The sequence below is a fragment of the Meleagris gallopavo genome, chromosome 2 (genome assembly GCF_905368555.1).
Source record: "Meleagris gallopavo chromosome 2, MGAL_WU_HG_1.1, whole genome shotgun sequence".
Classification (NCBI taxonomy): domain Eukaryota; kingdom Metazoa; phylum Chordata; class Aves; order Galliformes; family Phasianidae; genus Meleagris; species Meleagris gallopavo.
The window spans coordinates 67,966,451-67,984,202 of NC_139405.1; the positions used below are offsets into that span (position 1 = coordinate 67,966,451).

The window sequence follows — 17,752 nt, forward strand, 5'->3', positions numbered from 1 at the left end:
GTGAAAACCGAGGGGTTTGTTGGTCGATGCTGGATTTTTTTTCCCTTTCGTGCAGGCACCGAGCCGGCAGAAATAAAGCCGCGAGCATTCCAAGGCATAAAAGTTTGGGAGGCGGCACAGCCGCCGGCTCTGCCCACCCCACAGCCCGCGGGGACGCCCCGGCCCCCAGCACGGCGGTACCGCGGCACGTCCCACCTCCTCCTTCCGCCACCCGCCCCGCGCAGCCCCCAGCGCCCACGGGCAGCGCCGAGAGTCCCGAGGGGAATCCCGCGGCCGGGCCGGGCAGCCCCGCAGCCCCCCGGGGCGGGCGGGAGGCGCCTGCGCGCTACGGCCGCTCGCTGCCGGCCCCGGGCTGGCGCCTCCCGCAGCCCGCCGGCGGCTGCTGCCTATTTTAGTCACAGAGGCGGCGGGGGGCCGCGGCGGGACGCGGGGCCGGGCGGGGGCTGTCGGCACCGGGATTCACGGGGAGCGGAGCGCCCGCGACCGCACCGTCCCGTCCGTCCCGCACCGTCCATCCAGCCGGGAAACTTTGCCGAAGGCGCCCGGCAGGGGGCACGGGGACAGGTAAGCGGCCGCGGCGTGGTGCCGTGCCGGGGGGCGGTGGAAGGGAATCGGGCGAGGTGTCGCGGAGAGGAGCGCGAGCTGCTCGGCCGCGGCAGTAGGGTTCGCGGTGCGGTGTTGAAGTGCGCTTCTCTCCGAAGTACTCTCCCTGTGCGCGCTTAGGGCTGCGACCGCTTCCGTGCTTCGTGCCCTCGCCGGCTGCGCCCTGAGCTGCCCCTGCGCTGCCCCCGCGCAGCCCTCCGGCTCGCCCGTATCTCGCTGATCGTAGGCATCTGCCTCTTTCCCACCGCCAGCAAATGGAAGAACAAATGAGCCCTGAAATTAAGGTCTGTTTCTGTCCATATGGTTGTTTCTTTGCGAAGAAACAGCTACAAGTTATAGAAAACACTTCATTTCCCGAAGCTCTTATATTTTTCCAAACATATTTCCAAAGTGTGGCGTTCAGTCACTTGCCAGGCAAGCACTTTGCGTAGCGAATTGCTTGCAGCACTGAATCACGGAGCACGGCGTGGGGGTACGGCGATGCGGTGATGAAATCTGCCCCCCAGCAGTCGGGCTCCCTGCCCCTCTCTAAATAATGGCACTGACAGTGTGTGACTGCAGGTAAACACGGCCTCGCTGTCCGCAGTGAAATTAGGAACGGTTCCAGCATCCGTGGGGCTGACGCTGTTCAGGCTTCACACAAAGTTCAGCACGGTGCTGGTCAGTGAAGGAGCTGAGTGCTTTTAAGAAAATGCCTTGCCTGCAAAATGGCAAGAAATAGGGAGGATAGGTGTTAAAACAGAAGGAAATGTGGAGCAGTTGAATTTTGTGGCAAGAAAATGGTTTATGATGAAAGTTGAGAACAAAGTTCATGATGGATTCAAGAATAGGCTTGTTGGCTGAACTGCGTTTCATCATTGCATACAGCATGCAACCTCTTCAGAGACGAGGTTTTCTTTTAACCTTTAGTGCGTTACGCTGCTCTGCAGAATTGAGCTGTGTCAGTGTCCCGGTGCCCGTAAGGGGTCTGTGCCCTTTCTGCTGCTCTGTTACTCTGTGATGCTCAATTCCCAGAGGCACTCAAGGCCAGGCTGGAAGTGGCTCTGGGCAGCCTGGTCTAGTGGTTGGCAACCCTGCACATAGCAGGGGGGTTGAAACTAGATGATCATTGTGGTCCTTTTCAACTCAGGCCATTCTATGATTTTATGACACTAAGAGCACTGCCTTTGGCAGGTGGGAGACCTGAGCTAAGTGCCTGCCACTGTGCTGTGCTGCTGGGCACGTAGGGCCATGTGATGCTGTCCCAACAGAGAGCCCTCCATTAAGGCTAAATGAATGACATCAGCAGCCCCACTGGAGCAGCCTTGCTGTCTAGTGCTCCTTCTGCTTTACGTGCAACGCTCTGTGACTCAGCATGCTGCATATCTGGATTCATAGCCGATGGCACTGCCCCTCCCCATCTAGTTCCATGTCCAGGTGTGGCACCAAACCCAGTGCTTATGTCTGTTGGGAGGTGAGGTTTGTGTCCTGTTGTCCTGTGGTGTGGCCAGATACAGGGGAGGCATTCAGTCCAAAGACACAGCTGCATGCAGCCGCTCACACCGAGTCCATAGTTCATTGACACAGTTCTACAGCATCTGTGAAACATGCACTGTGGCTGTTTTTTTCTGCTATTAACTTAAAAGTTGAACTGTGGAAAAGCTTAAATTTGCGCTTCACTTTGCTGTAAGTTGCTCCAGGAGAGGTGCAGGTTGGATATTAGGAAAAATATTTTCCTGGAGAGTGGTGAAGAAGTGGCACAGACTGCGCAGGGAGGTGGGTGAGTCACTGTCCCTGGAGGTGTTCAGGAAAGGTGGAGATTGGCACTGAGGGACATGGTTACTGGGCATGGTGGAGGTGGGCTGGTGGTTGGACTAGGTGATCTTGGTGATCTTTTCCAGCCTTACTGAGTCTGTGATTCTGTGACTTACCGTAAAACACGATGCAACTAAATTACCACTTGCCTTATCCTGCTTAGCATATAAATCTGATGCAACTGCATGATCCATAGTTAGCAATTAAAAAAAAATTACAACTGTCCTTCTATATTTGTATTTCCTAGGAGCAGAAGACCTTAAAAAAAAAAAAAAAAAAAAGGTAAAAAAGTGGGGGCTATGGGGAATATTTGGCACAAATACCACGTGCTCACTTTTCCTCAGTTCTGATTCAAATTGGAGGAAAATCTGTCATTTTTTTCATGTCAGCCACCGCCTAGAGGAATAGTAGATAACATCTCCAGCACTGGCTCTGCAGCCACAGAGGATTGTGTTGTGTGCTTTACAGTGATAAATGAGCAGTCATCCAAGTACTGTAATCTGTGTACAGTAGGCTGGTCTTTAAATATTTAAAGACTAAATAATAGCAGCTTTGCTGTATGCAGTGCTGCTAATGAACCTTAAACTATTCTGTGATGCTGTGGCCTTTCCTTCTTGTTCACTATCCTCCCTCCCCTCCCCCCATTCCTAGCTTTTTTCCACTTCTTAAAAAGATTAGGAGGGATTTGAGCAGATTGTAAGCAGAACCCAGACTTCCCAGCTGCAGCTGAATGAAATGAAGCCCTGCTGAGAGGCTCCTGCCCTGCTCTGGCTGCAGTGGGAGGGCAAGGCCAGGCCCAAGCTACTGGTGGGGTGTTGGCTTGAGCCATGCCTGCCCCTGAGGTGGGACTGGGGCATCCGCAGCCCCGCACGTGGGAAAGGTGACTGAAGGTCACTTCTTGTGACAGTTTTGACCATGGGAGCATAACCAGAGCAGAGTCCAATGCCTGGCTGGTGCTTATTCCTCAGAGTGACCCAGAAGGCACTGAAATTTTTCACGCAGAGGGTGGTGATGCACTGGAACAGGTTGCCCAAGGAGGCTGTGGATGCCCCATCCCTGGAGGCATTCAGGGCCAGGCTGGATGTGGCTCTGGGCAGCCTGGTCTGGTGGTTGGAGACCCTGCACACAGCAGGGGGGTTGAAACTAGATGTGGTCCTTTCCAACCCAGGCCATTCTATGATACTGTGAAATGCCTCCAGTGCTTGAAGGTGCCCCAGCTACTTGTTTTGATCTGGAAGATGTGACAGTGCTGAAACATGGGTGAGACACAGAGCCCAAGGGAATGCAGATCCAGCTTCATGCTCCCATGGGGAGGCCAGAATGCATCACAGCAACTCATGCAGGTGTCCACTTCCTGCCCTGCCTTCTGGAGCTGTGATACGTAGTGCAGGGAGAGCCGTGCTGCAGTAGCTCTGTGCTGCGATGAGGGTGCTTGCCTGGAAGCAGGTTCCTCAGGTGTGAATGCCACACGTGTGTGTATCACTTTGAAGTATCCACTGGAAAGAGGCCCTGTTATTTGGAAAGCACTGGCAGGAAGGGATTCTGTCTCCACATGGATGAAACATTCTGCTGTAAGATCTGCATGGGGAATAATTTTAGAGACCTATCTGCGTTCAGTGTTTTCTGTTGTCTGAAGCAGCAATGCTCAAAAGGCTGGAGCACATCTCCTATAAAGGCAGGCTGAGGGAGCTGGGCTTGTTCAGCTTGGAGAAGAGAAGGCTCTGGGGAGACCCCATTGCAGTCTTCCAGTATTTAAAGGGAGATTATAAACAGGAGGAGACCAACATTTTACACTGTCTGATAGTAAGAGGACAAGGGGGAATGGTTTTAAACTAAAGAAGAAGAAAATCATGTAAGATGTTAGGAGGAAATTCTCTGTTCCAAAGGCGGTGAGGCGCTGGCTCAGCTGCCCAGAGTAGCTGTGGTACCTCATCCCCGGAGGTTTTCAAGGCCAGGTTGGACAGAGCCTTGGGCAGCTGAGCTGGGGGATGGTGTCTCTATCTATCTGTGGCATAAGTTGGAATGTGGTGATCTTTAAGGTCCCTTTCAATCCAAACCATGCTGTGCTTCTGTAATTTCATTAAGAAATGAAATCATACACAGCTGTGCAGCTTTTTAAAACTTGCTGTATACTTTGTGCATATAACTTTCTTATATTGAGTAACTTAAAACAAAAGTCCAAAAGACATCATTGCAGTCATCCAGTCTGACTTTGTATAGAATGGAAAAATGGAATCATAGCAAATAATCAATTTATTTTTTACTAACAGCATACCCAGATTTATTTTACACATCAGGCAGAATCCTGACTTAATTCCCAGCAAAGGGAATTTTTGAAGTAATTACACTAGTTACCTTTGCTATCTATGCTCGCATGTCTTGGTAATCTGAATATATCTAGTTTTATAGTGACTGATTATCATGGTACTTTTGGATCAGTTAGTCCTTTTCTTCCTCATTCTCCTTCCTCCTCTTTCTGCTTCCTAGATGGATGCTATGGGTTGTGATGAAGTCACTGTTGCACTCTCTACATTGTGCAAGCTGCATTTTCTTGGGAAAACAGTTTTCCTGCATTATAGTGACATTGCTTTCTCTAGGATAGAGCCCCACAAAATGCAAAGTAAGCTAGGACCTGAGCTTGTGGAATTAGCTGCTATCTTAATTGCTGTATGCATGCTTTGAGCCTAGAGTGGTTTCAGGGGCTGTTTATCTCTAGAAATAGTGTGTTCACCCATACTTGCCTTAAGGTGCCTGACCTTACCTAGTCTGTAGGTGCATAGTTCCTGTGTTCTATATGAGTTAGACAATGCATTGTCATCCAGGGTTTGGCCATCTCAGTCCCTTTGGGTGCCTAACCCTAAGGGAGCAACTACTGAAGTAAGGGAGCTTGGGGAAAGTGTACTACTTAAACAGCCATTAAGAGGAATGTGTATTGGTAGTAGAGTAGTTTCCAGAAACCTAATGGAAATGGAAGAAAGGAATTCATTAATAGACCTGCTGAACAAAACACTATTGCATTATGTTAGAGAAAGTACTTAATAAAATTAAAGAGCAGCTTCTCTTCGTATGGTTAAAGGATGGGCAGACAGAATGAGACATCCTAGCCCAGATAGGGTTCTTGGGACTCACCTGTTGGATGCAGAGGCTGTGGGACCCCAGCTGCGGGATCCCTGGCTCCCCTCTGCATGCCTGGAGCAGTGAGTGTCAGGCTAGCCTGCATGTAGATGGCTAAACCAGTGGGACAGAGTTGCTAAATCCAGCATAATCTCACTGTGAGTGTACAAGCATGGGCACTGGAACATCTTCCCCATGGTGGCAGAGCTGTAGCAATGTTGATCAGCAGGTTGACTATAAGCTCAGCATGGGTGGTTGCAGCTCTTGTCAAATTCTGTAGTGTGATGTCCTGAGGGCCACCTGCCTGAATATGAACAGTAAAGAAGCTAAGGAATAGAGTATCCCATCTGGATAGTTTCACTTTTGACTTAATTAAAAAGACCGAAGAGAGTAATGCTTGTGGCCTTATTTTTGAGGAGAGGGGAGTGGGTGTTCAGAAACTATTGTGGTTCAAACACACTAATTAATATTTCTCATAATTGACTTTGAGTCATCAATGGCAAAAATGGGGTGAAGTACACCATTCTTAAGTAAATTACAATTTACGTAATTAGTGATTCTCTGTGGGAGTGCTGCAGTGAGTGGGGAAAAGGCCCATTTGGGGAGGTCATACAATGTGCATGCAAATAACAACACAAATTCATTCTGTTTTGTCTATTTTAATATTCTGCTCATCTGAAGTTTTCAGTTGCTGGCTAGCATTTATATCAGAGAGTATACTTGAGATATCCCCTTCAGTGCCTGAAGCTGCAGCAAACCTATTAATTTTATCACTGTCTGATGACAACTTAGCTCTTTCAGAAAAGCTGCGGGTTATTCTAAGTCCGTGCTGCTGAATGTCTCTTGCATCTCCAATCTGGGCTGATTTTTCTCCATGCCTCAGAAAGAAAGACTTGCAGTGAAGTGAAATTCCCCAGAATGGTTTGGTAATCCTACCTGTGCTCATGGGGTAAATCTTCTTTCTGGATTAGGAGATCTTGCTGGGGCATCTGTGTCTCCAGTAGCCATCAAGTCTGTGTTGTTCTGAACCTGGTAGACACGTGGTGGGGGCTGTAGTAAGACTTGGGGATGTGTGTGTGTGAGATGCAATTTCTTTTCCTTAACAGGGGAAAGAGTAGTTATGATTTGACATGTACTTGGGGAAGGTGCACTTCTCCAAGTTCTCCCCCTAGGTTTGCAGTAGATTAATGGTTTAATTATAATGACTGGCCTGAAGCCCTCAAAATTGTAAATTCTGGAGTTATAGGAACTATAAATAAAAATGTGAATGGCCTTATCTAGCATTAAATACCAATCAAGATTTAAAACTGTTTCTGCTCCAAACCACCCATACTATCCTCTCTGTTCAAGTTAATGCTTCTTAAGAAAAACTGACAAAAATGTGGCTTGCAAACCTTAGAATACTTTCTTGATTAAAACAAGTGAACCCTCTTTTTGTCTGTAGTTCAGCTGCTGCAAGCATGACCACAGCCCTGAGAAACCACCTGCATCAAGCGGTTTTCTTCAGTGCTTTTGGAGGGTTTGTTTTGGCTGTCCAACGCAAGCAGGGAGTGCTGGTTGATGAGAATCTCAACGTACACCAGCAATGTATGCTTTGCAGCCCAGAAAGGCAGCTGTATCCTGGGCTGCACCACAAGTGGGGTTGTCGGCAGGGAGAGGGAGGTGCACTGCTTTGCTCTCGTGAGGCTCCACCTGTGTCCAGGCCAAAGGCCTCCAGCACAACAAAGATGTGGAGCTATTGGAGCAGGTCAGGAGGAGGCCACAAAGATGATCAAAGCATTTCTCTTATGAAGACAGGCTTTCTTATGAAGAAAGAGTTGAGGTTGTTCAGTATGGAGAAGAGAAGGCTCTGGGGAGGCCTTATAGTAGCCTTCCAACACTTAAAGGGGGCTTCAGGAAAGCTAGAGAGGGACTCTGTACTGGGGAGTGCAGCGATAGGACAAAGGGCAATGGCTTTAGACGTAAAGAGGGAAGATTTTTGTTAGATATTAGGAGGAAATTCTTTACTTAGAGGATGGTGAAGCACTGGCACAGTTGCCCAGAGAAGCTGTGGGTGCCGCATCCCTGGAGGCACTCAAGGTCAGGTTGGATGAGGCCCTGGGCAGCTGAACTGGGGGGTGGCAGCCCTGCCCATGACAGGGGTATAGAACTAGATGGCCTTTAAGGTCCCTCCCAACCCAACCCAAACCATTATGTGATTCTGTGATTCTGTAAAGCAGTTCAGGAGGGTGCCATGCTGGTGAGTCATCTTCTACGTGAATGCTTGCCCCATGTCACACATTTCCTGCTCTCTGAAAGAAAGGAGATCCTCTACAGCAGCAGACGTTATCATTGTGCAAAATTTAAATAAATGGGAATTTTACATATGGTGGTTTTGAAAGATATGTTCCATTCAAAAAATACTTAGAAGTACAGGGCATTTTTGGAGTGGGGTCTTCGGCTTTGTGTGTGATGGCCATCTGTCTGTGTTCTACTGGTATGCTGTTCTTTCAAATTTGCTTTGACCCATCTTGTCACGAACAGATGTTTTACAGCAATGCTCCGTGATGTAGTGCGGGTAGCCTATGAATGCTGTAAGTGGTTTGGAAATTGTACATAAATTTTGTGAAATTATTGCAATGTCATGCAACTTCACATGAACAAAGATGTTGGAAATGGAAAGGAGGTTACAGTACAGATCCACAGCATTTTATTCGTGTTATGCATACAGTTCTCATGTAACATCTCAGTCACAATCCTATTCAAAACACTGAATGTTGTGTAGAAATTGGTATTTTGATGAGAATTGGTTGGTACAAAATGTTGGCAATACAGAAGTATTAACAATAATCTATGTTACCAGTGATTGTATTTAAAAAAAAACAAAACAAAACAAACAAAAAAAACCCCTCAGCTGTGACTTTGACAGTTCAGGATTCAGAACAAAAGTTCAGGAACACGTCTGTTTATCTTGCACCTATTTTACTTTCTAGTAGTTCAGAAATCTCACCAATTGATCACAGAAGTGCTACCTAAAATTCTCCGTGCTCTTCCATGCCTAGGTAACTGCTTTGAGGCCAATACAATTCTGAACTCCCATTCTCTATGCTAAATCCTACACCCAGATGAAAACCAGTAACAATTCTGTTGGCAGAGAACAGTCTTTGGGTAAAGAGGCAAACACCAAAACTTAGAGCTACAAAGTGCCTCTTTCCTGTAATTCAGAGCCTTCTACCAAACTAGGAAAAGGAGCACCTTGACTTTGGAAAGGTTCCTCTTTTTCAGCTGTGACATTTTGATAGGCCAGTGATTTGTCAGCCCTACCAAACAGGGAGAGGTCCCCTTCTAAACTGTTCTTCTAAACGGACAAATGATTGTCCAGGATTTATGTATTAGTATTTTTTAAATTATGAGTTTAATGCCAGATTTTGAGTAAGTTTTAAAGAAGCAAAGATGTTGCAGTTACGAAATGTGATGTGACTTTGCTCTGTGAATTTCTTAGATCTGACATTGTGGTGTTTTTTGTTTGTTTTGTTTTGTTTTTGTTTTTGAAAAAGAAGGCACTGAAAGCCTTGCTGAATGATACTTGAATGCTTCATTGCATCAGCACTACTTCTTTTAAGTGTTGACTTCTGTGGCTCTTGAAAAAAAAAAAGTAGCTACCTTTGATATTCTAGAGAATAATAATTTGAATAGCAAGATCTTGTTAGCTTCGGTAGTGTTCTACCAGGAAAAGAAACTGTCATCTAAAGACCTTCACTTGTATTTACACTACTGATAGGCTAATGCTCTGGTTTTGCACTTTCTAGTGCTTCTAATATCTCACTGGAACATGTATTTTTTACTTTAAAAGAGAGACAAAAAAAGCAGAATTTTATTTGTTTTGCTTTTTTAATGCTTTTCATTTGTGTATCTTACTTTTTATTGAACTATCAGGGATACATGGTAATGTGGAAAAAAATAGCATTTTTAACATTTTATAGTGCTAACGAATAAAATTATGTGACCCATGGCATGAAATGATATAAAGTAGAACATTTGACTGTTACTAAACTGTTCTATAAATGCCTTTTGAGAAGTATTTTGAATGATGACTTGCTTCACATTCAGATATCCCAGTCTGTTTAAAGTTACTTTTAAATTTTGTCCTTGTAGAGAAAAGTACATCCCCTGTGATGCTCAGGTTTCCCATACTGTGATGTTTGGGAACGTAGTTTGTTATCTCCAGGGACGAAGCAGCTTTGCTGAACTCATGAATGGTAACAGAAAGGCAAAGAGGAGAAAGGAAAGTGGTTTGACAAAAATCCAGAGTGACATGGAGGAAGTGAGCAAGGGACAAAAGTTCGTCATCTTTTTTTTTTTGTTCCCAAACAAGGAAAGGCATTAGATGAGACTCTCAGGTGACAGGCTCAGGACCAGCAAACGCAACCACTTTCTCAGCAGTTAGGCTACGGAAAGACTTGTCACGGGATGTTGTGGATGTTATGTATACGTTACATGGATTCAGTGGCAATTCGATAGCTCCTGCATGCTTTGTGTGTGCAAAACCACAGTCTTCAACAGGATGAGTATTGAGGTTTGATCCTGGAATCATAGGGATGTAAGGGAAATTGGATGATTGTAATGCAGTCTGTGGTTCAGACAATAAAAGCTTTGATCGTGTTTAATTGATGCAAATCACTTTATAAGTAATTCATCTTTTCTTCACTTGTCCAGATCAGATAAAACTACCGATGACATGGCCAAAGTCAAGACAACGCATGAACTGATGAGAAACAGCATTGCCTTCTGAGAACATTAGCTTCCTATTTTCTGGAAATCCTAAGTGCAACTTTACTTCCAAAAGAAACCCTGCTATTATGTGATCATTGAACAGTTTGCAAGAATGGAAAAGCAAAGGACTCCACTGGCTGTATCACATCAATGACAATTTCAAAAATTCAGCTGAATCAAAAAACTAGTCCAGCCATGGGTGAAAATGCAAGTTTTTGGGAGAGCCTGATATATGCACATCCTACGTGTGTCACCTGGAAGCAAGAGGCAGAGGGATCTATCTACCACCTAGCTAGTATTCTCTTTGTTGTTGGCTTCATGGGTGGAAGTGGATTCTTTGGGCTTCTCTATGTCTTCAGTTTGCTTGGATTAGGCTTCCTCTGCTCTTCTGTTTGGGCTTGGCTGGATGTCTGTGCTGCTGATATATTCTCCTGGAATTTTATACTGTTTGCTATATGCTTTGTACAATTCATTTATGTTACCTACCAAGTTCGGAGTGTTTCCTTTGACAAAGAATTCCAGGAGCTCTACAGCGCTCTCTTCCAGCCTCTAGGAATTTCCTTAACTGTCTACAGGAAGATTGTTTTGTGCTGTGATGCAGAAGTGGTTACCCTGGAGAAGGAGCACTGTTACGCTATGCAGGGCAAAACACCTATTGACAAACTGTCTTTGCTTGTATCAGGCAGGTTTGTATCAGTTTGCTCAGACTTGCTCACTGCAAGTGTCTTCCCATCCCTTTCTTGAAAATGAAAGCAAAAAATTGCCTCATTTGTGTATTGTTTGTTCATTTTCCAGTATAGTAGATTAAATATTAATGTGGATAATATAAATATTAATAGGCTAAATACACTTGTCTAGGACAACACTAATGTAGAAACACTAAGCACAAAATCTGTAATAGCCTAAAGAAAAGGATTTAAAATCATCCTTTTCCAGAGCACTGTATCACAGCACTTAACAGGTTAGGTACATAGAGGGAACAAGCGTGTGCCTCAGTCTTAGACAGTGTTTTGCTATCTATTGCTTAGCTGACGAACACAGCATCTTTCTTATTTTTCTGTACCATTATAATCTGGAGCAGGACTAAAATGTAGTTAAGAAACTGAATATACAGAGTTAAATAGTCTAATAGAGTATGCTGACTCTGCGATAGACTGTATTTGGAAGAAGGGAGGTAATAAGGAAGAGAATAAGGTCTCATAGCATGCTTCCATTGCCATGAGATGTAGTTAAGCCCTATCCAGAACTCACATAACTGACCCTACAGTTACTGCATACTGTGTCCTTTTGTCAGACCCTGAGACAATAAATCCCAGCTGCTTGAACTCCATCCTCACTGGACACCAACCTTGCTGATGCTTTCCTGAAAGGAAATACTTGCTTATGTGGTGCATGCAGAGTGGTCCTGGGCCACCATAATGATATATGAGATACACAGAGGTTATGGCCATGATCTGAGTTTGATGGGACACTTTGTAGATGCACTTTGGCAGCATGCTCCGTGGGTAGATGGAATCTGTGAGTTGCTTGGAGTTCATTCGGTACTATTGACAATGAACAATATGGATCTTAAGTAGTTAGCCTTACAGAAACCCAAGTTTAGTACATTCTTTGTAGCTGTCAAGAAAGAACCATGTGGAGGTTGCTTTTGGACAGTCGTACTGAGAGAGAGATACCCATCTTTTTTTATGCACAGCCATGCAATAGCCGTGCAGGGAGGCCCTGCTGTGCTCCTTCAGGTGGTGTAGGGCTGCTGCTTGTGCTTTTGCAAGTGCAAAACAGATGTGAAATGGGGATTCTCGCAACTTGCTTTGAGGTTCAAGCAAACATTTCCTGCCCATGGCCTTCAAACTTACATAAATTTTTTAAAAGAAAAATGTTCAAAGAAAGATTTTCTTCAGCACCTGTAGAAGGCCACAGCATTCAGACACACTATCTCCATTCTGTCTTCTGCCTCCAGAGGCAGTCTTGTGGTAATTTAATTTGTGTCCAGGACAAGGAGAGCCTTGCACAATGCATGGCATGGGGACCTTCTGCCTTGCATTCAGTCTTTGCCACTTGATTCCCTGTAAACTGTATGTTTGCTATACCTAAAGCATATACTTACGCCTTCCAAGGGAAGGAGACAGCTGGTGGTGTGTGCTTTGGTTTTTCACCTCGCCAGCACACACTAGCACTTCATGAGCAAGCTTGTATGTTGCTGTACAGTGCTGCCTCAGAGAGAATAGTGTGTGAGCTGAGTATGGCCTGGAATTATGGCTGCACAATTGTCTAGCATTCTCCTTCAACTAGTCTGATCCAGTTGGGTTCAAAAAGCGTAGTGCAGTTAATACCGAGTCAGCAAGTGGTTGTTTTTTTGTGCTATCAAAGCTATAGTTAAACTCTTCACCTAATAGAAGGAACATCTTTTTGCAGTTGTTGCTGCTGTACACATAATGCTAACGAATTAACATATCTTATCTTGGTAGGATCAGAGTGACAGTTGATGGGGAGTTTCTGCATTATATTTTTCCTCTTCAATTTCTGGATTCTCCTGAATGGGATTCACTGAGACCCACAGAAGAGGGAATTTTCCAGGTAAAAGTGGAGGGGTTTTTTTTGAGCAGAGAAAACTGTTCAAGAACTGAGTGGTTTAGAAATAACTTCATTTACTTGTGGGTGATGTTTGTGAAATCAAACATCTGGCATTCTGTTGTCTTGGGGAGGGATGTCCATTGAACTGGTCATGTTGTTTGTATCTTTTTTTCTGTTTGCATCCTGTTAGCACAAACAAGTGTTTCCTAAAAGCTGATCCAAGAGGTGAACTCGTTTGAATTTGTTGGCTGTGCTAAAATAGCTAAAATACCTGAGATACCACATCCACAGGAGGTGGGGAGAAGATGCTTTACCCATTGGAGGTGAAATTCAGAGCATGCTGGCTGCGGTACTGTGTGACATGGGGGCACAGTGAGGGACACGGTGTCCTCCCAGCCTGTCACTTGTGAGCCCCTGCACTGCTGTCAGTTGGCTGGCAGCAGGGTGATAAGCTGGTCACACCTCACGAGGGCAAGTGACCTTTGTAGAGAGATTTTTCAGACCTGCTTTGCCAGTTTGGACTGCTGAGGGCAAAGCAGGGCTGCACATCCTGCTTCAGCTGCCATGCAGAGCACAGGTGTGCTCATCCTGTTCACTGTTGCCAGCAGGTACAGCCTCGGGTGTCCCCTCCCTGTAAACCCTCTCATTTGCCTTTTGCAGCCTCACACAAATGGATTAGGTGGCTTTAGCTGCAGCAGATACAAAGACATAATAATTGGCTGATTTTAATTTTCTGTTCTCTAGGTAACGCTTACAGCAGAGACAGATTGTCGGTATGTGGCCTGGAGGAGAAAGAAGCTGTACTTGCTGTTTGCTAAGCATCGTTTCATCTCACGCCTGTTCTCAATTTTAATCGGGAGCGACATCGCCGAAAAACTGTATGCCCTGAATGACAGGGTGCACGTGGGGAAGGGCTTTAGGTACGACATCCGCTTGCCCAACTTCTACCACACTTCGCTTCCTGAGACACCCCCAGTGCCACCCCCGCGCCGCCTGCAGAGGAGGTCCTCGGGGCGTCCACGGCCAGGTGTCCCCAATTGCAGCTCCCCCAGGAAGCTGTAGCATGGGGATGTACTCCCTGACCGTTCCCGGAGCTGACAGGGGAAGCATCTGAGTGTAGAGATGAAGTGGAAGCCGGCTCAGTAACACCAAATTTGACTGAAGTGCCACTTACTTTAGCTGGAGTAGCTTGAATTCTCTCTGTAGAGCCAGCTGGTTGGCTTGTGCATTTTGACTACTCGTGCAATATGTTTTGTTTCTGTTGATTCTTCTGTTGAACTTCTTACTTCAGGAGGAAAACAAATGATAATAGGCTGGAGTTTTATTGTAATTGTGTCAGCCTCTGTGTAGTGTTTATTAAAAAAAGAAACCAAAAAACAACAACACAAAACCAACCAACTCTAACCACAGTATTTGTGATTATACTTTCTCTAAATTACTTGCCGTAAGAAAGTACACAGTTCTACATTAATGCAAACAACCAAGCTGTCTTCAAAACACAGCAACCTGTTTATAACACTGAATTGTTGCCATGTGAGCCTTGTTCCAATTAACATGAAGAATCTTACAGAAAAAGTTGCATTGTTCTTCTTTTTGAAGAACTGAAAGAGTTTGAAGTGCTCAAATTCTTCTAACAAACAAACAAAATAAAACAACAAATCTTGTCCCATGGGTGATCGCTTTCTCTCAGGCTATCCTAAAAGGGCATTATGTGAAAACAAGCATCAATGTAATTGCTGGCATTGGAAAAGTAAAGCAGTTAATTGCTGCAAATACGTACTAAGGACATGATTGTGGTGTTTCTAATAGAATGTAATCCTACAGGACCTGGACTTCCAGGGTGTAAGTGCCATTCATGACATGTACAATAAATATTGTTTATCAATCAACTGTCAAACCATGGGAGTTTGTTTCACAGTATCCTTTTTAGCCAGATTTGTCAGGAAGAAATTAAGAAACAGCTGCAGCAACAAGAACAATTTTGAGCTGAAGCATTCTTGCTTAGCTTCCAGAGTCACATCTCTGTGCCTATGAAATTCTTGATGTAAAATATATTCTCTTTCTAAATCTATGGTGTTTTAGTAAAATAAGGGAGCATCAGATCAAGCTTAAGTGGGAGAAAGTGGGTTCTCAACCTTGAGGTCGCTCTGCCTTTGAAGAGAAGAGTTTGAATGTCTTCCTAGCTCACCTTCCTGCTGCTATGCTTGATGCATGCCAGTAATCCAAAAATAAGAAGCATTACTATTTTATGAGACTGTATTGCTGCTTGATAGATCTCAAGGTAGATCACTTTTTTAATATTTAAAATCAAAAATTGCTGTGCTGTTTGGTAGGACAACTGCTGTATATCTGTGTATGTGCAGGTACGTGTTTGAGTTCAGTTCCTGAGGGCTGGAGGGCTTAGAATAACGCTGCAACCCTGTGCTTGGAAAGTAATCGGGCAGTGTGTATGTAACAAATCTGGTAGAAGGGGTCTGAAACAGCATCTGTTTGCATGGTCTTCAGTGTATAAGAATGCTGTCCACATTCTCCTTTTAGCTTTAGGCCCCTTCCTCAGAGAGAGAAATCTGCCAGGCATAAATAGCAGAGCATGTAATGCAATAATCCCTAAATCTTGCTAACAATCCTGCACATTATGTATTCTGTGTTTGTTACTGTAAAACCGCTGTCGTTTCCTTGGTGAAAAGAGGATTGTTAAAATGTGAGAGGAGAATTCACCAACAGCTGTTGAAGGCCGGCTCAGGAAATAACGAAGGCACCAAGTGCCAGAGCCTGGGAACACATCAGGGGCATGGCTGCAATCCCTGGTTGGACACTGCTCATTAGGTGACAGTGAAGGGATGAGGCAGCAGGCTGTGTGGTTTGACTCAGAATGATCTCTCCAACGCTGTGCTCAGCATCTTGGCTCTGTCTGTAGCAGCAGGTGTTCTCATGTCATACCGTGCATACAGAGTCATGTCATAACTCTGTAGATCTACCAGGATCTTGCTGGTTGCCACTCTGTGTGCTGAGGGGCTTTCACATTCTTTTTTTTGATGATTTGAAGTAGCCCCCTGACTTCCCTTTCTGGCGAAATTCCCCAAATTTATCAATTTCTCTTGGTATAAAATGTGTTGGACCAAAGTGAAGTTTATACTCACCTTTTTATATGTAACAGTCCACAAACATAAAAAGATTATAGTCTAGAAACATAAAAAGATGGGGTTCTAGGCTAAGGCGTAATACAAAGCTTACTGCTCTTCTCAGTATTCTTAAATATATGGAATTGTCCCATACGTATCTAATAGAAAACTTGCCTTAAATAGGGCCAGCATGATCATCTTTAAAATAAGACCAAGGAATCATATCCAGCCATTTCTGTTTCAAGTGTATACATTCTGTTTAATCTATAGCATACTGCTTAGAGAGAGACCTGTTCTGCAGTGGCGGGGGGTGCTCCATGACATACTTGAGTATTTTTCTCTTCTTTGTGACTAGCGTGTGCTCCAGTGTCAGTCATCTTTCCAACCACAGCCATTTGTGATGCTTTGGTTGAATTGGTTGCTGTCAGTAATCTCTACTAGGATATGGCTGAGTCAATATCTGAATATCTGAATAAATGTTCTTGTTTGGCTTTTGGTAGGGTGCTTTGGGGGCTTTGAGTCACCTTCTAAAAATCATTTCCCGTTTTTTAGCATGAGTCATGACTAGCAGAACATTTTCACTGTAGAATTCAGGGCATATATCTACAATAAAATACGTACACACAAAAGGACTGGAAGTGAGAAACCAAGCTTTCTCCACCCCTGTTTTTTGAATCTTGACAGTGCTCCTAAAATACACTGTAGAATACTCTCTTATGTGATTCATAAGATTATATTTTTGGAGAATTGCATAATTTACCCTAAGTAAAGAAGTACTCATACTGATGTCAGTGAAATAATACAATCTTTTGTGATGTCGTATGTGCCCAGTCTTAATTTATAGGTTAGTGAACATTTGGAGCATGATGAAGCTCTGCCTTGTGCGTTATTACCTGGTTGTGCCTATGTTATTACTCAGGAATAGCTTTAGGGAGGGGATTGAGCTCCTTAATAATTGGTTTAAGTGAAAGGATAATTGCCTTAATGCTACTTTGTGAACTGAATACGCTATCATGAATCCTCTTCTTGCTCAGCAGACTTTCCTGTACTCACGTTTTATGTTTTGAACAGTTCCATAATCTTCTGCGGAACCTAGAAATGTCTACATTTCTATGTGTTTACAGGTAAGAGCAGCCGATTCTGGTGCACGTGGTTGCTTGCCTATTCACCTGCATCTGATCACAGTCCAGAATTTTTAGGATATTGAACGTCATGCTGGAATCAACCTTCCAGCCTGCAGAAGGGTTCAAATTTCTTATTAGTGCACGTGCCAAAAAACTACATAGCTGAGGACAGTCTGAAGAGCCAAAAATAAAATTAAAAAGTGTTCCACTCAGCTTTATAGAGGTCTTATCCAGAAGAGAGCTTGTTGATTGTTAGTATGAGATCTTCAAAACAGATCTTCTCTATCTGGCAGCCCCAGTGGCTGGTCAGCCACAGTGAGAGAAATGCACATCTGATAAATGCCTTTAAGAACCATAAGACTGACCCTGAGACTGATCCTGCAGTTCATTGGGTGCTACTTGCTTAACGAGCAGTAGTGTAAGCTCAGGGAACGTATTCTGAGGGATGCTTTTCACTCTAGCATGCAGTACTCGAAACAACACAATGCCAGAAAAGAATGTACCTCTGAGTACCTTTATAATTAATATACTATGCGAGGTACATTGAATGTGCTTAGTGAAAAATAATATTTGATGTGATTGCCTGTGATAGCAGAAGCTGGACTGAAGGCTGAGGAAGGCCAGCCCAGTCCTAAATTCTCAAGAATTAATTGCCTTGCAGACATGGTA

The 17,752-nt window shown here is 44.5% G+C and overlaps 1 protein-coding gene across 1 annotated transcript in view; it reads left to right on the plus strand.

Moving 5' to 3' along the window:
• The first annotated feature begins 214 nt into the window (after positions 1-214).
• POPDC1 (popeye domain cAMP effector 1) overlaps positions 215-17,752 on the plus strand; it is a 50,310-nt gene continuing 32,772 nt past the window's right edge. Inside the window, 5 exon segments of the mRNA XM_085217580.1 lie at positions 215-564; positions 10,207-10,949; positions 12,732-12,840; positions 13,582-13,734; positions 13,736-13,757. Coding sequence (XP_085073706.1) covers positions 10,414-10,949; positions 12,732-12,840; positions 13,582-13,734; positions 13,736-13,757 — 820 coding nt within the window. The 5' untranslated portion in view covers positions 215-564; positions 10,207-10,413.